This window comes from Vanessa cardui, chromosome W (genome assembly GCF_905220365.1).
Source record: "Vanessa cardui chromosome W, ilVanCard2.1, whole genome shotgun sequence".
Lineage (NCBI taxonomy): Eukaryota > Metazoa > Arthropoda > Insecta > Lepidoptera > Nymphalidae > Vanessa > Vanessa cardui.
The window spans coordinates 9099994-9124498 of record NC_061153.1 but is presented as its reverse complement, the minus strand read 5'-3'; the positions used below and the strand labels follow the sequence as shown (position 1 = coordinate 9124498).

General features: G+C 37.8%; 2 protein-coding genes across 2 annotated transcripts; one reads left to right on the top strand and one right to left on the bottom strand.

Moving 5' to 3' along the window:
* Positions 1-2334: 2334 nt before the first annotated feature.
* On the bottom strand, positions 2335-3021 carry LOC124542570. Its single transcript, XM_047120508.1, has one exon. It carries the CDS (start codon positions 3019-3021, stop codon positions 2335-2337), a length of 687 nt encoding a protein of 228 aa, XP_046976464.1.
* Positions 3022-20925: 17904 nt separating this feature from the next.
* LOC124542569 (SCAN domain-containing protein 3-like) lies at positions 20926-23089 on the top strand. The gene is made up of 2 exons (XM_047120507.1): positions 20926-20961; positions 21283-23089. Exon 2 carries the CDS (start codon positions 21287-21289, stop codon positions 23087-23089), a length of 1803 nt encoding a protein of 600 aa, XP_046976463.1. The 5' UTR covers positions 20926-20961; positions 21283-21286.
* Positions 23090-24505: the final 1416 nt, after the last annotated feature.

Here is a 24505-nt window from a genome sequence, read left to right as displayed (position 1 = left end):
CCTGTCTATTTTTATGAAATCTATGATTGATGGAATTGATAGAATTGACTTCGCTTCGCTTTCGCTCGGTGCGGCGCGCGGCGGTTCGGCGCCATCTATTGGAATATTCAGGCGTAGCCTCGCCGCCTCGCTAAGCTTAGTGCGCGGGGGGCATGCCGTTTTTGTCGTTTGTGTAATTGTCTGCGCGCGATTCTCAAGGGCAAGTAGCTCCTGTAGTCCCCTTAAGTAAAACTTGCATTGAATCACTTCGAGTACATATAACAAGGTGCGTACACTGGTGTGACTCGAGCGTAGTATTAGGGTGGATCAACTGTACCCCTACCAATTTAAAAATGTTCGTCGCAAATCGAGTCGTTGAAATTTGCGAAAACACTGAGCGTTTAGCTTGGCGTCACGTACCTACAAACCACAACCCCGCCGACTTAATATCTCGCGACGTCGAGCCTATTCAGTTAAAGGACTCAGAGCTATGATGACATGGGCCTAAATTTTTGTTTGAGGGGGAGGACAAATGGCCTACTATGTCAAAGGCTACAGAGCCATTACCCGAATTAAAAACAAATACAGCTATGATTGAACAAAATTTAATTAATTTCGAAAATTATTCTAATTTTATCAAAATAAAACGTTGTTTTGCATATCTATTACGATTTATTAATAACACTAATAACAAAAATTCCAAAACTATTGGCTCATTAACACTGTCAGAATTAAATAATTCATTTGATCGACTCGTAATTTTATGTCAACAGGAATCTTTTCCTGAGGAATAAGCTTGTCTTTTAAAGGGACAATCCATTAGTTTAAAAAGTAAACTTTCATCCCTTAACCGTTAGACGAAAACAAAAATATGCGTGTAGGCGGAAGGCTTGAATCATCGTCATACAACTATAATGTGGGATATAATACACACACGCACAGACACCACATATATTATAATAATATTTACATTAATCTATGTATACATTATTATTACAGGTACTTACGTTAATATATTTTATTAAATTTTATTTATATTATAATTATCAATACACGAATACAAAATATTTATATATGTATATTTAATATTATTTATAAACGCGCGGTTATTCGCACGTGCGCCAGACGCGGCGTTCATATCAGCGCCGTCTGGAGCGGCAGTATCGCTCGTACTAGTATTAGACTACCCGTGACCACGAACGCTGTAAAGTGCTCGAAATGTCGGAATGTTTAAAAATAATTAATATACAAACTCAAACTCAAACTCAAATTCCTTTATTCAATATAAAAGCATTACACTTACTTATTGATTGTCAAATAAACACTACCACCGGTTCGGAAAAAGGAACACCCTGACCTGAGAAGAACCGGCGAAAGAAACTCAGCGGGTCTTTTTTTTCTGTTATTTTTTTTTTTGTCAAATTTATAAGGTACATAGTAGTATATGATTAGAAATAGCCAGGAGGCGATCGTTTCATTCCCAAGGTGTGCTATCAAACATAAACTCGCTAATTGTATAGTAACCTTTTGCACACAAGCGTTCCTTAACAATTTTTTTAAATTTGGCAACAGAAGCATTTTGAACGCTTTCTGGGATCCTGTTGTAGAAGCGTATACATTGCCCCACAAAAGAGTTACTGACTCTATGCAGTCGAGTAACAGGAGTAACAAGATTGTGTTTGTTCCTTGTACCAATGTTATGAGAATCACATTTTCTCATAAAAACATTAATATTTTTCCGTACATACAAAACATTACAAAATATGTATTGAGAAGCAACAGTCAATATCTTAATTTCTTTAAATCTATGCCTTAATGATTCCTTGGCTCCTAGGTTATAGATTGCGCGAATAGCCCTCTTCCGCAGCACAAATATAGTTTGGATAGCGGCTGCGTTACCCCAAAGCATACGCGATTCAAATCCGTTATAATTATTAAAGTTATTAATTTCGGGATATTTACCATGTTTTTTATTTTTGTTCGGTGGAGCTCGATATTTCGACATTGTCTACGAATGTCTTGTTCACGAGACTGAAGTGTGCGGGTAGATGCTGATAATGTTAGAGGTGTCCGTATCGAACTACCTCCTTTCTTGTACGTTTGCTACGTAAACACCGGTCACCACTACTATTGTCACTTTCACCCCTACCATTGTCACTAGTCGAATTTATTTTATGTACACTCGACACTCGATCACGTGTTTTGCAGACGAAACTCACCGTATCAATTCGAATTTTTTATTTTATTTTTATTTTGCGGGGGTTTGCATAATTTTATTATTGGATTCCATACTCTCGACAGTTGAAACCCATCCTCTCTATTGAAATTACTAAATTTAGTTATTTCAATGGCTTCTCATACCAGTCGGGGTATGTAGTGGCGTTCTGTCGAGAGTATCTGAGTATTATGAAACTCGATCCAATGGTTCGACCCGGCTTCCAGGAGATGTTCCGCGATGGCTGATTTCTTGGTATCGTTGTTTTTTACCGCCTTGATGTGTTCGTTAATGCGACAAGATACCGTACGCTTCGTCTGTCCAACATAGGATTTAGCACAACTACAGTCGATTTTATAAACTCCGGGTTTTTCCAGAGGAAAGCTATCTTTAGGCGAACGCAACATTTGCCCTATCTTCTTGAAAGGAGTGAAGATAGTCTTCACCGCATATCTACTCAGGGTTCTAGCTATCTTATCTGTCACTCCTTTAACATATGGCATAAACGCTGGTTGTCTTTCAACCCTGTTCTGTCGCAGTAGCTTATTATTCCGTGCAGCTGTGTTTCTCGCTTTATATCCATTCCGCTGTAGGACCTCTTTAACGTGTGCTAGCTCAGATTGTATATGGTCTTTATCACAAAGGTCGTATGCGCGATTGGTCAATGATGTTACTACAGCGTTTAAGTGTCGAGGATGGTGGTGTGAAGTAGCATGGAGATATCGGTCGGTATGCGTTGCTTTCCTGTAGACAGTATGGCTCAACGACCCATCCGCACGTACTCCAATTTTAACATCAAGGAATGCTATTGATCTATTCTTCTCCATTTCACAGGTGAATTTAATTTTGCTGTGGATGCTATTTAAATGATTTAAGCAATTCATTACACTATCGTTGTCTCCCTTTATGATGGCAAATACATCATCTACATACCTCTTCCACAGTTTAATTGTAGTTACAGCCTTAAGACATAACAAATCCTGTCATTGGTGATAGTATTTTATTTATGTCCTTGGGAAATAATATGACTTCAAGGAGCTCGCATGATAACGAGAACTTGTACGACAAATGTCAAATATTAGATTCTCCAATGATAGCGATGTCGGATGTTGATCATATATTTTCTACACCTAAAAGCAAAAAACAGCCTTTAAAGCATCCGCGCACCATTATCGCTTCAGCTCGTGATAACATAATAAGCAATACGCCATCCGCTTTAACAAGTAGATGTGGATCTTATAGCGATATTTGCACATCGGACATGGCCTCAGTTAATTCATCGTTCAACGAAGAGCAATTTTATAAGTTGTTGTCTCCGCGGTCACCTTCTCTCCATACAATAGACTCTAATGTATCTGAAACAACGACATCTAATGAAACTTTTTTGACTTCAGTACTACCTTCAACGTCAAATATTAATACAGTAAACACAATTCAAAGACGACCATGCTCAGATGATAGTGATTCAAATTCAGATTCAAATTATAGTATTAGTAATAAATCAACGTGTTCATCATCAGAAGATTCTTGCTCGGATGAGCAAGATGAAAATTTAACTGAACTCCCTAATTTAATGGCTAATGCGAGTAATTCAGACGATGGATGGGAAAACATAGTAGAAAGTGCACTGAGTTTCGAAGAATATTCTGGCGATATAGAAATGTATGGACCAGACGAATATTATAAACTATTTCTAACAGATGAAATTGTTGATAAGATGGTGGTTGAGACTAATAAATATGCTGATCTACATATAAACTCCAACTTGCTTACAGTCAGATCACGTTCAAAGTTATGGAAACCAATAAACCGCATCGAAATTCATACATTTTTAGCAATAATGCTGGTTATGGGCTTAAACAAAATACCGAATATAAATGATTATTGGTGCAAAAATAAAATATACAGGAACGAATATATTTTATCATTGATGAGCAGGGATAGATTTTTAATTTTATTAAAATATTGGCACTTTAGTAGCACTGAAAATACTGGAACTGAAAACTGAAACTGAAAATACGAGAATTGTACAATATGCTAATAAGTAAATTTAAAAAAATGTTAAAACCAGGCAACGCTATGGTTATCGATGAAACTATGGTGCCATGGCGAGGCAGGTTAATGTTTCGACAAAATATTAAGAATACAAGTCATAAGTATGGCGTGAAATTATATAAAGCCTGCACGCCGGAGGGGTATACATTTAACTTAACTATATATACTGGTAAAGTGAACGGTAGGAGAGAATCGAATCATGCCGGGAATGTATGTATGTTGCAGAACGCAACTGATAAGTGATTTCGAGGAAGCAGGACGACTAGTAGTAATTGATAATTTCTACACATCGATTGACCTTTCTGAAACTTTAATCGAAAAGAAGACTTTTATTTGTCTCTGCATTCTAACAGAAAGGGGTTACCAAAATCCGTTGTGAGTACAAAGCTGAAAAAAGGGCAAATTATTGGTAAAATGAACAGTAAAGGTGTTAAGGTAGTAAAATGGTATGATATACGCGCGATCGTCGTAGCGAGCGGACGTGTTGCGCCTCTTGTGAAAAAGTTTCGTGAGTTACTCGTCGTAGTGCAGCAATGAGTGCAAAAGACCCGTAATAAACATGTGCGATTCATGTAAAATTGTAGTTAATGAACTGTTAACATTTCTTCAAAATAAGTGTGATGTATTAGACGAGATAAGTCTAATACAAATTGCGGCATCATGGTTTAATGAAGAAGAGATAGAAAAGGCAAAATCTATTGTTTACAAATATACAACTATAAAGTAGATTAATCGGAAGGGGGACAAAAAGAAGGATAAAGACATAACTGATATGGTGAAAGTGTTAAAAGAGACGGATCCCGATGATATGCCTATTTTTGTGGCGAAAGACCTTTCACGTATCCCACCTGTCACTTTCGACCACCGGGATGTGACATGTGTTTTGAAAAACCTATCTACAATCAGATCTCAAATCTTAATACTACAACAAGAAACTAACAGGTTAAACAACGAATTTAAATCGTTAAAAGTTTTAAATAAAAACATGCAACAAAGTGCAATAACTGTTGCGAGACATGAGTCACAGACCAGAGAAGAGGTCATTAACCCCATGCAGTGTCAACGATCTGACTCCGCCTCTAATGCGCACGCTAATACGTACACGCAGGAGGCGTCGCCTTCAACGGTCAAGGCCACACCCTCTTACGCAGCATTGGTCAAGGAGGGACAAGGTGCCACAACCAAAGGCGGCGCTAATAAAAATTATACATATAGCGATATGCCTCGCTCGCAAAATTCTACATCAAATACAAATGAAAACATAAAAGAAGTTGATGATGATGGGTTTACTAAAGTACAAAGAAAGAGAAAGAGGATTCCTAATATGCATGGCACGAGTAAAAACAACAATATAAAATTGAAAGTGGTGAACATGACATTCAACATATATGTCTCCAGGTTTCAGTCGTCTACTACAGAAGATGACATAAAAGAATATCTTACTGAAAAAGGTATAGAAGCCTTGGGAGTAGAAGTTTTACAATCAAAAATGCCAACAAACTTTCGTTCGTTTAAACTCGTAGTTAAGAAGAATGATTATAAGCTTTTGGCCCAAAGGAATCGTTTTCAGACCGTACAGAGTATCGAGGGGGTGGAAATCGAAAGAATGACGTCTATATCTAATCTTAAAATTACTACGATAAATTGTAAAGGGTTTAAACGTACACAGAAATTCATACAATATTTAGGTAAAAACTCAGATATTATTTTATTACAGGAAACTTGGTTACACTCTGATGAATTAAGTTTATTAGATAAGATTAATCCCAACTTCTATACTTTGGGAACCTCTGCCATGAACCTGGCAAATTCACATCATGGGCGACCCTACGGCGGAGTAGCAATATTGTGGCATAAAAATATTAATGCAACACCAGTAGAATGCGATTCACCAAGGCTAGCTGCTATACATATTAAAGGCGTTGATACAAGCATATTGCTCATTACCGTGTATATGCCTACCGAATGTAATGACAATTTAGAAGAATTTTCTGATTGTTTAAGTAAAATAATTACAATTGCTGATGAGAAAGAATGTCACAATTGTACAATTATGGGAGACTTTAATGCAGATCCGCAGAGATTCTTCGGCAAAGAATTACTACAGTTCGCGAACGAAAACATGTTTAGTTGTATAGATATAGATGAGATGCCGAAGGATTCATATACCTTTCTTAGCGATGCACATAACTTCACATCATAGCTTGATCATTGTATAATATCTTACTCATTGAAAAGCCATATTAATTCAATATCGATAGATTATAATGTCGACTGGTCTGAACATAGGCCGCTGTCAATTAGACTGAATTTAAAGCACCTTAACCGTGCCAAAATCGAGTCTTCACCCTTAAACCATTAAATGGATCGAAAAAGTGCAAAATACCAGGATGGAATGAGCGGGTTAAACAGGCCTATGCAATATCAAAAGAGGCTTTTATCAATTGGGTTACCATAGGTAGACCTCTGACCGGGGTGGTGGCTGAGAAAAGGTCAAGTACTAAGAAAGTTTTCAAAAGAGAGTATAAAAAGTGCTTGAGAGATTCCGATAAAATCAAGGCCAGCAGGATAGCACTGATTGTTCACAATAACAACTTTAATAGCTTCTGGAGACAGACAAATAAAGCTATGAAGACAAACAACAAGACGTTGGCTGTTGAAGTTAACGGAAAATCGGACGAAAGAGAGATAGCTAAGGAATTTGCCAGCCATTTTGGGTTCACAACTAGTCACCAGGCAGACAAAACACCTATGTCTTGTAGAATCATTCCTATTTCCGCCTCCGAGGTCGATAAAATTATTTTTTTTTTATTTTTTTTTTTTTTTTTATTCTTTATTGCACAAAAACAAGTACAAAGGGCGGACTTAACGCTATAACAGCATTTTCTGCCAGCCAACCCAGAATAGTGTAGGAGAGTAGTCAGTAGGGTGTGCACAGAAGTAAAAGAAAATTTTAAAATATATACATAGCAATAGATGCTTATAATAATAATAAATATATATATTAATAATACAATACATTGCGATGTTATACATAAATATACATATACATAATATACATAAATATACACAAACAGATACATAATATATAAGGACATAATTATTTAGCATATATACATAAATATATATATACATATATATATACATATATATATATATGAATCCAATTATGATAAAAATATTGATGAAAATACATCACACAGTGTTGACAGACGACAGATAAAATTGTTTTACTTGGCGCTTGAAGGAATCGCGCGATGGAGCTCTACGAATATAATCAGGCAAAGTGTTCCAAAGCCGGGCTGCAACTAGAGAGAAAGAGTTGGAAACAAAGCCAGATTTATGGGAAGGTATGAAAAGGGTAAGGAATTGAGAGGATCGTAGGGGCTTATTATGAGTAGAGGAAAGAAGAGAAAATTTAGAGGATAAGTAAGTGGGAGCATTAGGGTCAGTAAGAATAGAGTAGAGAAGACATAGAAGCCGAGTATATCTACGTTCTCGTATAGGAAGCCAGTGTAACTGTTTCCTAAAACGAGAAACGTGGTCGAATTTGTGTAAGCTAAAGATAAACCGAATGCCAGAGTTAAGGAGACGATTAAGTTTATGTAGGTGTTCTTCCGACAGATCTAGATAACAGGAGTCACCGTAATCAAGAATTGGGACCAAGAGGGTAGTAATAAGCTGGATTTTAGTTTCCATAGGCAAAAAGTTTTTTAAACGCATCATGGAATGCATAGTGGCGTAAAACCTACGAGAAACTTCTTTAACATGTTCCCCCCAACTGAGTTTACTGTCAATGATAATGCCGAGGTCTTTAACACTGCTGCTGAACTCTATTGGTATATTATTATATCGTAGGTTGGGCAGAGTCAGAACATCTAATTTAGCTAGCTGTCTCCCGCTGCCTATAATGATGGCTTGACACTTGGATGGATTGACAGTGATACCATATTTAGCGGACCAAAGAGAAATGCGGTGGAGATTGTCATTTAGGGAGTTAATGGCCGCGGCAAGATCATTGACAGTAGAGTGTTCGTAGAGCTGCAAGTCATCGGCATACAGGTGGTAGTGCGAAGTTAAAATTTTAGTGATGGCGTTTATAAAAACAGAAAATAACAGAGGAGATAATATACCGCCTTGAGGAACGCCGGCACTCACTTCGCACCAATCAGATTGTAGCTGACCAATGCGTGTGGATTGCCGGCGCCCTCGAAGATAAGAAGAAAACCATTCAACGGTAGAGTCTGACAAGTTAGCATGGGAAAGAAATGCAAGAAGGAGGTCATGGTCTACTGCACTGAAAGCATTGCTAAAGTCAATTAGCACGAGCACTGTGAGTTGCTGGTTTTCCATGGCGATACGAATATCGTCCGTGACCTTTAACAATGCTGTTGTTGTGCTGTGACCTGGGCGAAAGCCCGATTGGAGTGGATTGAATAAGTCGCATTTATGAAGGTAGCAAGAGATTTGTTGGTGTGCAAGGGACTCCAGGATTTTGGATAAAAAGGGGAGAATTGTTATAGGACGAAAATGAGAAGGCAGCGAAGGATTTGATATTTTAGGGAGTGGGAGAACAAAAGCCTTGCGCCACATCTCAGGAAATGTACTCATGGTAAAGGAGAAGTTGACGATATGAGTTATGGAGGGAATTAGAAAATTAAGGATGAGGGTAATCATAATTCGACTTACTCCATCGCAACCAACCGCCTTAGATTTGATCGAAAGAATGGTTTTCTTAACATCATTCTCCGTTATAGGAGAAAAGCTGAAAGGTGGGGAAGTGATTCTAGGCAAGCCATGTATTTCAGAAAGCGTTGAAAGTTTAGTTTGCAAGTCGAGGACTGGAGGTGAAGAGAAGTGAGGATTGAGATTGTTTAAATCGAATTGAGATTGATCAGGGAAAGCTTGAGACTTGCCAATACCGAGGGTATTTAAAAATTTTAAAGCTTCCTCGGGAGAAGATTCACGTATTTTGTCAAAGATATATCGGCGTTTGAGCTTCCTACACAACTGATTGCAGCGATTCCTTGCAGCTTTATAAGCTGACCAGTTGAGAGCGCAACGGTCCCTCTTATACTTACGGAAGGCTTTATCCCTCTTGGCTCTCGCTTTTCTTAAATCGTCATTAAACCAAAGGTTTGAAAATTTTTTTATTTTAACAAGGCGTAGAGGCGAGTGTCGGTCGAATAATTCAATCAATTTAGAGCACAGAAAATGCAACTTCTCGTCAATTGACGACAACACCTCTATCTGCGTCCAAGGAATAAGAGTGGCATCGTCCAATAGCCTGTCGAGATCTAGATGACAATAGCTTCGCAGCAGCAGCATCTTGGGTTTGGGCTTAGGTGGTCTGAATTTAAAGGAAGCGAATATTAGATCGTGGTGGGAGAATTCAGGCGCTGAAAACTGACCAAATTTAGAGACCAAGTCACCTTTGGACGTTATAATTAAGTCTAAGAGACTATCGGGTCCGTCAATTGGGTGGTGTGTTGCAGCGAGCGGTAAAACCTGGAGGTTAAAGGAGTCTAGTATAAATCTGAGCTTTGACGACCGATAATTACTCTTGATCAGACAAGTGTTGATATCCCCCATTACAATAAGATTAGTGTACTTAGGCATCAGATTCTCGAAGAGGGACTCAATAGAAGAAAAATAATTGATATTGGGGGGACAATAGACCACTCCAAGGGCTATTTTGGTGCCTACATCTATCTCGATGAATAAATATTCAGAAGATGCGTTATACTGGGAAGTAGATTGACAAATAAGTTTGTAAGGGATGCGACTTTTTAAATATATTGCAACACCCCCACCAGTTTTTCCGATTCGATCATTCCTGATTAAGATATAATTAGGTATAGAAAAAGAAGTAGAATGAAGAGAAGGTTTTAACCAGGTCTCGGAAATAAAAACAGCATGAATGGATGCCTGGTTAAATGTAGAATAGAGATCGGAAAAATGACTTGGAACACTTTGCGCATTGATGTGACAAATATTTAAATTCTTACGAAAATGTGAGAATTCATTAGACAGTAAATCTCCTAGTAATTGAAAATTTTCATCAGTACTGAGAAAAGAAATGTCGTCATCATCATCTCTTGCAGAATAAAATGATTCGGAGCTTGAATTCATAATGCATATACGAAAAAAATATAATATACTAAATAAAATATATATTTATACAATAATATATTTATATATAACAAATATATTTTAATATAATTACACGAAAAGAATTAAAAAATCTAAAATAATTCAGGTAAATTGACTAGACTATAATATAAAATAAAAAAATGTAGAAAGAAACACTTCTAATAAAGTTCGTTATCTATATCTATAGAGTAAGTGCGGCACATTTGGAATACATGTTAGTTTTTTGCGAATATCTTTAAAAAGAAACAGTATAGTTCGACCAAAAATGTGTTAAATAATTTTTAATTTTCTAGATATCGATCTATTCCATATTACCTGCAGTATCTCAAATATATCGACCTTCCTCTATATATTAGACATAAAAAAAAGTGTGCCAAAACACAATCATCCAAGTCGATTGACTATATCTAATAGTCTTCAAAACGCGCCTCTGGTGTCAACCTGTCAAGTGTCAACAGTATGGAATTGATAAACAAATATACCCACTATTAACATGTAGGTAACTTGGATAAAAAATAAAAAATATTGTGATTGCTACGGGTAACCTAATAATTAAAAGAAAAGAAAATATAGAATCATAATTACCCACAAGAAATGACAATTGTGGGACAACATCAATATCATTGTGATGGTAAAAAACAATTAAGTAAGTGTAAGTGAACTGTAACTTAAGATAAGCATAGTGTAGATTTTAAATAAATTTCACACATATGCATATTAATCGCAAATAATACGAACTATTATCGAAAGAATAGAGGGACTTCAGTATGTACTATGGGATGATTATAAGTAAAATAAATGAAAATAAAACCAAAACAAGATATAGAATACATGTGATAACAACATACTATTGCTTCTTGACCAAATTTCGTCGCGTAAGTGGCCTTTTGCTGGCGTCAGGAAGAGCTGCAGGGCTGACTCGAGGCAGCACAGAGCTGGCAGGCTTGTCAACGGACTGTGTTGAAGGCGATGGACAGGGGAACATCTTCAGGCATTCATCGAAATCTTCCAGAGTTGTGACACGCCTGCGTTCGTTATTTGGCAATTTGATATATATGTATCCATTAAGGGTCCAGGTGTTAGTTATGCCAAATCTTTTTCTAGCTTTTGTGAAGAGAGATTGACGAACCTTAGTTAAGAATTCACTCAGCACAACTGGAGACGATTTCAATTTCTATTTATTACTCCAAATGAGACTTTTAACTTTTAAGTCATTAAATCGAACAACAATAGGTCGAGGAGCCTTCTCAGACTTGCTTCCTATACGATGGCAGTACTGGATCACACCTGGCTGAATATCAGGGATGCCCATCAACACTTGAATTGTTCCAAGGATAGTTGAAACCAAGTTCTCACCTTCAGCCTCCTGAATACCACCGAACAGCAGAGCATTTCTTCTAGAAGTGTTGTCGATGTCATCAATTTGTGAAGATAAATTAGTGACAAGTGTCCTTAGGAGGTCCAGGATGTTCCACACTGAGGCCTTAAACTCTTTAAACTCACTTGCAAGTTTATCAAGACTGTTCCTATTACCTTCAGTGCTACTTGTGGATTTCAGCTGTTTTTCGAATTCTGCCATCCTATTACCAAGCGATTCTGCTATGTTTTTATGAACTTCCAGTATATCTTCCACTCTTGCCATTGTATTCAAATATAAATAATGTTTTATTTGTGATGTGTCAAAAATTCCTTGGGATAGTTTGTAGAGCCAACAGGTTAATGTAATTATTATGCAATTAAAGACATAAGAACCACAATAACTTATGTAAAGTAGCCTATATATGTCACTTATGTAAAATTTTACTTTTTTAAACTGTTAAAATAGATTTTAAACAAAAAAATAAAGAAAATTTTGGAGAGTGATTTTTTTAATTATCCAATGTGAGAACAGAAATAAGGCGACAGGACATGACGGCCTTGTGGCTGAGCATTTGATATATTCAGGCCCCTACCTACCGACACTGCTTGCCGCTCTGTTTAACGCTTGCCTCACTATGTGTTACATACCAACCGACATAATGAAAACCACTGTAGTGCCATTACTTAAGCACAGACAGCTGGATATGTCTCCTCTCTCGAGTTATCGCCCTATATCATTAGCTACTGCGATCGCAAGAGTTTTTGAAAAAGTAATCTTTGCTCATCTAAAGAAAAAATTACATACAAAAGACCACGAAATGGGATTTAAACCTGGTACATCTACCGACACTGCAATTTTCACTCTTAAGCAGACAATATCTTATTATAATAAAAGAAGAACGACGATATACGGCTGCTTTCTCAGTAAGGCTTTTGATAGAGTATCTCATACAAACCTCTGGAATAAACTACACGAAAGACAAGCACCAGAATATATAATTAATATCTTAAAATTTTGGCATGGACAACAAACGAATGTCATAAGGTGGGGCACCCATACATCTGACCCGACATTCTTGAGCACTGGAGTCAGGCAAGGTGGAGCCATGTCGCCTAGTCTGTTTAATGTGTACATGGATGCATTAAGCGAGAAGCTACTGGCAACGAAAGTCGGTTGTCATATAAACAATACCTGCATCAATCACATTGCGTACGCAGATGATATGGTGCTACTAGCGCCCAGCATCAGAGCCTTAAGAATTCTCATAGGAGAATGTGAAAAATATGCTGAGGAACATAATATGTTGTACAATGTTCAGAAAACTAAGCTACTAGTATTTAAACATAGAAATGGGCCGGATGCAATACGGCAAGTTCGGCTTTATGGAAAGGCTATTGAGATTGAGTCACTATAAAATATCTAGGGCATATAATAAGGGACGATCTCTCAGATGTCGATGATATCAACAGGCAAAGGAGAGCGATAACTATACGCGCGACCATGATATCACGAAGATTCAGACTATGCACTGATGAGGTGAAATCTATATTATTTCGTACCTGTTGTGTGTCTCTATACAGCCGAATTGTGGATCAAATACACACAAAGTGCCATTAACGCTATGCGGGTGGAATATAACAACGCCTTTCGATTACTGTTCGGACTACCACGATACTGTAGCGCATCAGAAATGTTCACTAAAAGGAGAGTATACGGTTTCTGGGCACTGATGCGTGTAAGAATTGCGAGCACCTGGAAAAGATATACTCAATGCAATAATTCATTAGTAAAGGCATGCTCGAGCATTAATGTAGGATATTTGTTAGAGCATTGGTCCGAAATACACACACATTATCAAGGGGTATGCTAATGGTTATTGTGCGGTGAAGCTTGTGCTCAGAATATTAAGTTAAGGTCTTTGTTTTAGTTTTTTAAGTTCCTATTTGTCGATTTGGAGTGTAGTAAAGTCATTAAATAATAAGTGTTTGTAAAATTTGAATTTTGGTTCTGGAAATAAAGTGATTTTATTTATTTTTATTTTAATTTTATAAACGGCCTGTTCTAATGTTAAGCACATGCAAGAACCATGATGCCTCACTAAAAAGTTCTGGCAAAAAGTATAGAGATACTAACGTTGACATATTGAAACCTGAATGCGTACTGAGCTACAACAATTATAAAAAAGGAATTGATTACAATGACCAAATGTCTTCCTACTATTCCACATTAAAACGAGGCATTATTATTTTCGGTACAGCTTTAACAAATGCTTGGATCCTCTATAATATAAAAAAAAGTCGTGAATGTTTTATTGCAAAGCATTTTTCAAATATTGTGTGACTTAATATTATAACTTTGTTTTTGTGATATCGATGTTTTATTTTTACTCACGCACATCACTAATTTTTATTGATAAGAAGTACAAACTACTGCTGCTGCCGCTGCTGCCGCCGCTGCTGCCGCCGCTGCTGCCGCCGCCGCCGCCGCTGCTGCTGCTGTTGCTGCTGCTGCTGCTGCTGCTGCTACTACTACTACTACTACTACTTCAAATCAAAATCAAATCAAAATACTCTTTATTGTACACCAGTAAATAAAACACATATACGCGGTTAGATGAAAGATGTACAAGAGGCGGCCTTATCGCTAACACAGCGATCTCTTCCAGGCAACCTTAAGGTACAGGAAAACAGAAATACAAAAAGGTAGGGGTGTACAGAGCAGATATAAACATAATAAATAAATACAGTGTAATATTAATATATTAAAAAAATATTTAAAATAATGTACAGTACCCGATATCTAAAATGCATACATATATGTATTTATCTAATTAAATTCAAATTATAATATACAAAAATTAAATTAATGCCCCCCAAAAAAAATCAATAAAATAAGTAAATAATTCTATTAAGTGCAGCAATTAAAGTGCAAGATAGTATTGTCTCAAGGAATTTTTAAATGAAGCAAGTGATTGTGCACGTCTTACTTACAGGAAGAGAGTTCCACAGACGAATAGCCTGAACAGTAAAGGAGTATGTATAGAATGAGGTCGAATGAGGAGGGATCTTTAAAAGTAAATTATCTTCTGAACGAAGAAAACGATTGTGACTTGAACCTAAAAAATTGGAAATTCTCTTTTAAATAGAGCGGAGTTGAAGGATGAAAGAGTATTGAGTAAAGTAGATGGAGTATATGAGTATTCCTGCGATAGCGAATTGGGAGCCACTTGAGCTTTTTGCGAAAGTCGGAGATGTGATCATATTTACGGAGACCAAATATGAAACGAATGCAAAGATTTTGAAGCCGCTCAAGCTTGTTAAGTTGCTCCTCTTTTAAGTCAACAAAGCATGTGTCAGCATAATCGAGAATTGGTAATAGGAGGCTCTGTTCTTCTGAAGCTTTTTCCAGTATTCTCAGAGACTTTGTGTAATAAAACGCCTTTCTTCTTATTTATTAACCCTTTCACCGCCAGACTTTTTACCGATTGGCGTGCCCCCAGCGCCCGGCACGTTTAACAATAAATAATACCTACAACAAATAGGGTTGTGGGTACATTTTTCGATGTCTATGTCGATATTTCGCTATAATAATGATATTATATTTACGATCTTTGTTTAACCAACAACTACATACATACTTACCTACTACAGTATACTCTACTACCTCTACTGAATGGAAATTAAAAAAATGATACATTACAATTATGATTATAATTTTTATACAACTAAGTCGACAAACAAGCATAGGGCTCACGTGATGGTAAGTGACAACCGTAGCTTGTAACACTAAAAACCAAAAGCACCGCAAGCGCATTGCCGAACACCCTCCCAGGAGCTCTGGTCACCTGACTCCCCGCCGGGCTACTCCATATTTCGAGGAAGATATGTCCTGCTGTAACCCAGGTAGGGTTGAAATAACACTAAAAAAATAATTTAAAAAAAAAAATGAATACAAATTATAACCTGTTCATCAATATTAAATGCTTCGTCTGACACAAATTCGTTATCGTCATCGCGTTCTAGAATCCGTATTAATTATTCAGCAGTCATCATGTTAATTAAAACAGGAACATAAAACTATTACAAAAACACGCGCAACACTAATCGAAAGTTCCATACGGTTCAACTCGGTGTTGACGTCATGAACGGTCGTGTTTATCCGACACAGGCGCTGGCTATATTAGCAAAATGGACACATTTTGTGTCACATGTGCAGTCTAGGGAGGGGAATTTGCATTTATAGTTGTCCATACAGAAATACCTAATCGCCAATTTCTTAGAAATATATGTTAGATATTGCAAATAGATGGCGGTAGTTTACGGTTAAAAGAAGTGCTAAGTAACGCTAATAGATGGCAGCAGTGGGTAACAAAGTGGCGTTAGTAGTCAATAGTTTTGACAGTTGAAAGTTATAAATATGAAGACAACATTGAAGACAAGTACCAACTGTCATTGTAGTATTATCAACAACGCGTTGTCCGAACCTCTCTAAAACAATTTTAGCATATTAAACATAATTAAGAATTGACGTTTGAGGTGCCGTGTGGATTTCTTCGTTTATAGGTTATTTTCCCTTGAATCCAGTTATTCCCTTATATTTCTGTGTGGTGGTGTTTATTTTTAACTTCGAGTCGCTGAGTGAACTTTGATAAATTGTTGGCCAATACGGCCATGGATGGTGATGAGCGATTGAAGCCTGAATAAAGGGGGTGGTGTGTATGAGTGTGAGATGGAGACTGAAAATTGTCAGGCTTCTGCAGACCGAGACGTGTCTCGTAAAAGAACGGCTGAAAGTGTTAGTTCTGAACCATTGTCAAAGCGTACCATTACTGACCCAGACAGCGGTCCCGGATCAAATACGCATATTTATAAACATCCATCTCTCGAGACCAATTTCCGTAAATATGGCGTCAAAGACTTCGGTCCATTTATTGTACACGTGTCCCGCATTACTGATTACTGATTCCCCTAATTCCGGTGTAAGTTTAAAACCCATCCGACTTGGGCTGTTCCTATTTGAAGGTGGTGTCCAGCATATAAAAAAAATGGCATTCAACAAATTGGGCGCAATCGGTTGTCAACAACAACAACAACAACAACAGCCCGTAAATTCCCACTGCTGGGCTAAAGGCCTCCTCTCCATTTGAGGAGAAGGTTTGGAACATATTCCACCACGCTGTTCCAATGCGGGTTGGTGGAATACACATGTGGCAGAATTTCTATGAAATTTGTCACATGCAGGTTTCCTCACGATGTTTTCCTTCACCGCTGAGCACGAGATGAATTATAAAGACAAATTAAGCACATGAATCAGCGGTGCTTGCCTGGGTTTGAACCCGCAATCATCGGTTAAGATGCACGCGTTCTAACCACTGGGCCATCTCGTCCCTAATCAAGTGACATTCAAACTTACGCGAACACTTAAACTTCACCAACGTAATTCCTAATAAGTCTTATTCCGAATTTCAAGTATGGAGCCAATAGATGCACGAGCACCTGCAGAAAAAAGATATAGCTTAGAAGTGATAGACAATGAGGCGTTCGAGAGAACGTTTAGTGTGGAAGAAGCCCCCAATTACAGCCCGTTAACCTTAATCATTAAGCTAACTCATAAAGGAGTCATAATCACGACTTATCTTACCGTACAGGCTTCTAAAGTAGGAAACAAAGTGTACATGTCAAGAGACCAAGCCCGAAACTTTTCCGATGAAGCAATAAGTAGTGCGGTATGTACTGTTTGTCCTGATCTCTGGGATAAGATCCGGCGATCAGGCCCTGCGATAATTTCACTACCCTTTACTGAGCAGTCGCAGGAAGCGATCTATGTACCTCTGAATAGAGAGGTCGCGGCCAACATGATTCTTGCCTTTTTCAACCATACATTAGACCCACTCGATAAGATCAGAGAAGTTGTTCCTCAAGAAAAAGAGGGAGCCCGGGCTAGAATGGGCAGAATCTTAACTACATATTACCTATGTTGCATCAAATACTTAACAGATCTTGACATGGCATCGATAGTGCAAGGAGACGAAAGATGCAGGATCATGATCGATGACCTTCAAGCGGTCCCTAATAAATCGGTTGTCGGTAGAGTTTAATTCTACCAACACAGCTAATGAGTTTCTGGACCACCAAATTCTGACCAAACATAGCTTAAAAGCTGAAATACCAACATATAATGTTTCCCGACTAGGCTTAGTTCGTGGTGTTCCAACAGATTGGTCAATGGAGGACTTTGTTAATGCAACGGAATACAAGGAAGGCTATGGAAAGATTGTGAAAGCACGCCGACTAAACCGTAAGATAAAAAAAGATGATGGTTCGCCTGCTTGGCTACCTACACAATCTATCGTTCTGACCTTTGAGGGCCAAACTCTCCCAAAGAAGATATTTGCTTTTTACACTTCTTTAGTAGTTGAGGTATACCAACTTCCTACTATTCAGTGTAGGAAGTGCCTTAGGTTCGGCCATGTTCAGATTGCTTGCCGTTCAAATGCCCGCTGCTACAAATGTGGACAGTCACACTCCGGTGAAACTTGTAACATTCCCTCTGACCGTATCAGGTGTCTTTTGTGTACCGGGAGACACTTAGCTACTGATCCGACATGTCCAGAATTTGAAAGGCAAAAGCGTATAAAAAAAATCATGTCCGAGCACAGTATCTCATACATGGAGGCTTCTGCACAGGAACCTTCAGTAAGACGAGCTTATTCTGACGTGGCAAAAACTATGTTTGCGCAAACCCCTCCTCAGCCAGTACAGACTTCACCAACTTCTCAATCAATTCCTGGATCCACTCTGCAAAAGACATCCTGTCGCAAAACTGTCCAAACTCCTTCCCGTACAAGAACTCCCCTCGCAGAGGGTTATGATCGATCTGCCGACAATAAAATTATTCGAGAACCATCACCATCTCTCCCTAATGGTTATGGCCTGAATAGACCTCTTTCATCACCTAACGAAAATTTACCAGAACTACTGATTATGCTAATAACAAATATAGTCGCTAAATTTAGCGATGTACTACCGTACGATGTTGCCCCCTTACTTTCTAGACTCGCAGAAATTGTTGCTAATGGCCCCCTCGGGCTTAACCAAAATTCTTCAATGGAATAGTAGAAGTATTGCCCCTAAAAAACCTGATTTAATTAATTTAATTAATGCTCATTCTGTGTCCGTTGCGGCCATCTCTGAGACATGGTTGAGGCCTGGGTCTCATTTTAGAGTCCCAGGGTTTGCCTGTTTACGGGATGATCGTGATGATGGCAGGGCAGGGTGTGCATTACTAATTAAAAGATCTTTTCCTTTTTCAATTATCCCTCTCCCTCCTCATTCCCGAGAAATCAACGCTGTTGCAGCTTGCATAGGCAATATTAACTATATCTCAATTTATATTCCTGACCCTAAACTCTCTGGGGATCATATTACACAGATTCTTTCTCCCCCTGGTTGATGGACCTTTTTGATGATATCAATGTTTGTGTCATAAATGATGGTTCTCCTACCCGCCGTGTATATCCTGGTCAAAATCCTAATTCAGCAGTTGATATTTCTGCTTGCTCTCCAGAACTCTCATCTTCACTAAATTGGAACGCGTTATCCCACACTTTTGGCAGCGATCATTTCCCTATCATAATATCAAAACCTTCATCAGTAATTCCAATCCCTACTCCTGTACCCCTTCTCAAACATAAATTACAAGATGCCGACTGGAAAAAAATTTCTTCTTATGTTGAATATAAATTAAACGAATTTAACCAAAATTCTTCTTCTCAAAAGTACTTTAATTTTCGTGATACATTGATTGAAGCTGCTAACTTATTCATCCCCAGGAAAAAGCCTTACTCTAACAAAACCTCCTCACCTCCCTGGTGGGATTCTGATTGCACTTCCTTCGTCATAAAAAGAGGGAGGGCCGAAGACATCTTTAATGCATCTTTAAATCTTGATGATTTTCAGATTTTACAAAAAGTAACTGCCCGTACCAAAAGACTACTTTCCAAAAAAAATAAGAGAGGATGGAGGGGATTTTGTGAGAGCTTATCCCCGAGAACTTCCGCATCACTCGTATGGAGAAATATGAAACGGTCTAAACCGTTTCATATTTCTCCATTCTCCGTTCATTGAAACCTGACTCGCTTTACTCATATGACTCTTCACGTTGGCTGGAGGACGCGGATAGCCTGGCCCCTTCTTCTGTTTCTTGCGAGTTCCGTCTTTCTATTCCCTCTTCTAATTTAACTTCCTTGGATGAAAGGTTTACCTTTGATGAATTAAATACGGCACTTAAAGGCTTGAGAGATTCTTCTTCAGGTGAAGATGGTATTCCATACAGTTTTATTAACAAATTAAGCACTCCCAGTCTTCATTATCTTTTGGACATCCTAAATGACATTTTCATTAGAGGAGAAATACCCGATGACTGAAATGCCAAATTATTATCCCTATTTTAAAACCTAATAAAGACCCAGAGAAGGCTGGCTCTTATAGACCAATTGCCCTTTCATCAACCATAGGAAAAATTCTTGAGCATCTTATTAAAAATCGTTTAGAACGGTATTTGGAAAATAATGAGTCTCTAGCAAAGAGTCAGTATGGTATTCGTAAAGGCAAAAGCACCATGGATAGCTTGAACATACTTACAACTGATATCCGTCTTTCATTCTCTAAAAAAGAACACCTTGTGGGATGCTTTTTAGATATCTCGGCTGCCTATGACAGTGTCAATATTCCGGTGCTCAGAGCAAAAATGCTAGAGCTGAGTGTCCCAGTGAGAATTGCTCACTATATCTGTAAACTTTTTATGGGTAGATCTATTAAAATTCGTAATGGTGGCCTTCTTCTCCCGCCCAGAACACTTTGGCAAGGTATCCCACAAGGGTCAGTATTGAGCCCCTTGCTCAACAGTATATATACTTACGATCTAGAGCAGTGGTTCTTAACCGGTGGTCCGCGGACCACAGGTGGTCCCTGGAGGCATTCCAAGTGGTCCGCGAAGCCATCCTAATAATATGTGACGTGACGTCATGAGTCGAGTCGAAACAACGTGAGCCGCGCGCGGCACGAGTCCGAAGGCGAAACGCGGTGCACGAGAGCGGGGGTGGCGGTTTCGTTCCATTCGTTCTTTGTTTTAGCGGCGCGGGTTGCCGATCGTCACTTGTAGCGTCGACGTTGTAATGAGCGGTAGTGATTTATTATAGGTAAGTAAAATAAATATTATTTGTTTGGTTTATGTCACACAACTAGCTATTGCGGATTACTAATTTTACTTTATTTTCGTCACGTTGCTTGGTATAATTGCTTGGTATAATTGAGCAGATTATGATGTATATGTAAATATAGGTACCTACTTAATAATACCGTCGTATTTGGGCTCATTTGATACGTCTTGAGCAGTAGATACTTTAACCGTCATTCCAACAGCTGGCCATAGACCTCACAAATAAAAGCTTATCAAAACAACACATTTTTATTATCAGATCTTATACCTGTCCATATTATCGCTAAAACTTCGTTTTCAGAAAAATGCCACCAAAAAGAAAATATGACGACGACTATATTAAGCTGGGCTTTACTTCAATAGAAATTAATGGAGAAACTAGACCACAATGCGTTTTATGTGCAACTGTTCTTTCTAACGACGCTTTAAAACCGGCAAAGTTGGAACGTCATTTGAAGACCGTGCATCCGAAGTTTTGTAACCGTTCGCGAGAATTCTTGGAAGGCAAACTAACAAGTCTTAAAAAAATGAAACTTGGACCCAGTGGAACAAGTTATGAAACCTCTGAAAAAACATTATCTGCATCATTTGAAGTTTCAAAATTGATTGCCAAATCGAAAAAAGCACACACAATCGGCGAATCTTTAATAAAGCCCTGTATGCTCAAAGTTGCAGAAGAGCTTTTAGGTGCGGAAGCTCAAAAGAAAATTCGTGAAATACCGCTTTCTAATGACACAATTAAGTCGCGTATTCAAAAAATGTCAACTGATATTGAAGACCAAGTTATTGACAAGATTAAAAACAGCCCTTATTTTGCATTACAATGTGATGAGTCTACCGATGTTTCGCAATGCTGTCAATTACTTGTATTTATTCGATTTTTGGAGGACAACAAAATGTTTAAAGAAGAGTTATTATTTTCTCAAGAACTTAAAACTACGTCGCAAGGTGCAGATGTTATGAATGCAATAAGCCAATATATGGAGGAACATGGACTTATGTGGGAAAGGCTTGCCGGGTTTTGTACTGACGGTGCTCCTGCTATGCTTGGTTCTCGCTCTGGTCTTGCAGCATTGGTAAAAACCAAAAATCCTTCCGCAATTACGACGCACTGCGTTATTCACCGTCAAGCATTGGCTGCCAAAACGCTCCCGGAATGTTTTACTATAGCTCTGAAAACAGCTATAAAAGTAGTTAACTTCATTAAAAAGAGCGCACTCAATACTCGTCTATTCAAACAGTTGTGTTCTGACATGAACTCTGAACACGAAACTCTGCTTTTCCACACAGAAGTTCGTTGGCTTTCAAAAGGAAACATGCTGTCGAGGTTGTACGAACTAAGAGAGGAAGTACAAGTATTCTTAACTAACAAGGAAAACAAAGAGTTGCTAGATCAGTTCTGTGAGCCCGAATATAAAGTACGTTTTGCTTATTTGGTCGACTTTTTTGCGCAAATAAATAAATTGAACCTTCAAATGCAAGGGTCCGGAAATTTGAAGTTGCAAGGCATGAGCAACATATTTGCATATGAAGATAAAATCAGGGCGTTTATTGCTAAAATCGAGCTATGGATCAATAAGATCGAAAGAAAAAACTTTTCTGCATTTGATACGCTCAACCAAATTATTGACGGACAAGGTGCAGATATTAAAGAAGAAATTCAGAAGAACGTGATGCTCCATTTGACTAATTTAAAAAGTGAATTCAATCGCTATTTTCCTGACTGCGAGGACAAAAGTATTCAGAAATTGATCCGGAATCCTTTCATTGTCAACGTTTCTGAAGTTTCTGATGAAATTCAAGAAGAAGTGATTGAAATGCAACACGACACGAACTTAAAAGATACATTCGAATCAGGAATAAATCTTGAAGATTATTGGAGCCAAAAAGCAATTTCTTTTCCAAAGCTTCGAGACATTGCTATACGTTACCTAACATTATTTTCATCGACGTATCTATGCGAGCAGGGGTTTTCGACGCTTCTGATTATTAAAAACAAGCATCGAAATCGGTTGGATGCCACTGCCGATATGCGTTTAGCTTTGAGTAGTACTGAACCGAGAATTCCGAAGTTAGTAAAGAGTATGCAGGTACAAAAATCACATTAAATTAAAATCTGTAACTTTTATATTTTTGCCAAATAATAAATAAATGAGTGCTAATTATAAAATTGTGCTTGTTTTCTTTATCAAACAACCCTTAATTTAGGTCATTTTAGTTAGGTAAACCAACTGGGTGGTCCCCGGCCATAGAAACATTTGGTAAAATGATCCCTCATGACTAAAAGGTTAAGAACCACTGATCTAGAGCAATCGGTCCTTCCTTTCTGTAATATTCTCCAATGTGCAGATGATATCACTTTATATACATCTTCTGATTGTATTGATACAGCAACATCCCGTATAAATGAAGCTTTGAGCTACTTAAATATCTGGTTAGACGACCATGGTCTTTCATTATCCCCATCTAAAAGTGCAGTCGGTGTTTTTTTCCGCTCAAAATCTACTCCATTCGCAAACGTCACATATGAAGGACAATCCATCCCTAATGAACCTTTCACAAAATTCCTTGGAGTTTTTCTGGACTCCAAAATGACTGGTATCCTCATCTAAACTATGTAGTGAACAAATGTGAAAAGGTTATTAACGTCCTTCGTGCTCTTTCAGGTGTTTGGTGTATCTCCCATCCATATAATCAAAAACTTATATATAATGCTCTTATTCGCAGTCGTATTGATTATGGATCATTCATTTTGGAACCTTGTAATAAAACAGCCCTAAAGAAATTCGACAGCATACAGGCTAAATGTCTGCGTATTATTCTTGGTGCAATGAAATCTTCACCAAAAAATGCATTGCAAGTGGAATGCTTAGATCCTCCATTATCCCTCCGTAGACAATACTTATCTGATAAATTCATCTTTAGGGTTATGTCATGTTCTTCTCACCCATTTATTCCTCGTCTGGAGAGTCTCTCTGAAGAAGTATCAAATAATCGATATTGGAATCATAAGGAAACCCCCAAAATCATTAAGAGTTTCTTAAAAATTAAAAATCTTTCTGTACCTCTTTATACTAGTAATATTAACCCTTTATTTCAAACTAATTATTCTTCGTTAATATTCACCCTTAACGTCATTTTAAATTTTGGAATAGAAAAACATGACCCTGTAGCTAATCAAAAAATTATTAGCCTTTTGTCTGATTGGCAAGACTGGATACCAGTGTTCACTGACGCTTCAAAATTAACCGATAACTCCGATGGTAATGTTGGTGCTGCGGTTTGGATCCCAAAATTCAACGTTACTTTATCCTTTAAATGCCCTCCTCAGACTTCGGTGTTCACGGGTGAAGTTGTTGCCTTATATGAAGCACTTCTATTTGCTGACTCTCATAATTTTTCTAAAACAATTATTTTCACAGACTGTAGAAGTTGCTTACAAAAAATTTGTAGTAATCAATTCAAAATGAAAATTAAGCTTCATATAATTTTTAAGATTAAAGAGTTACTGTTTAATTGTAAAC

Bases quoted from the DNA above. Each gene is read 5' to 3' on its own strand.
- LOC124542570 (XM_047120508.1), bottom strand. From the start codon at position 3,021: ATGGAGAAGAATAGATCAATAGCATTCCTTGATGTTAAAATTGGAGTA.
- LOC124542569 (XM_047120507.1), top strand. From the start codon at position 21,287: ATGCCACCAAAAAGAAAATATGACGACGACTATATTAAGCTGGGCTTT.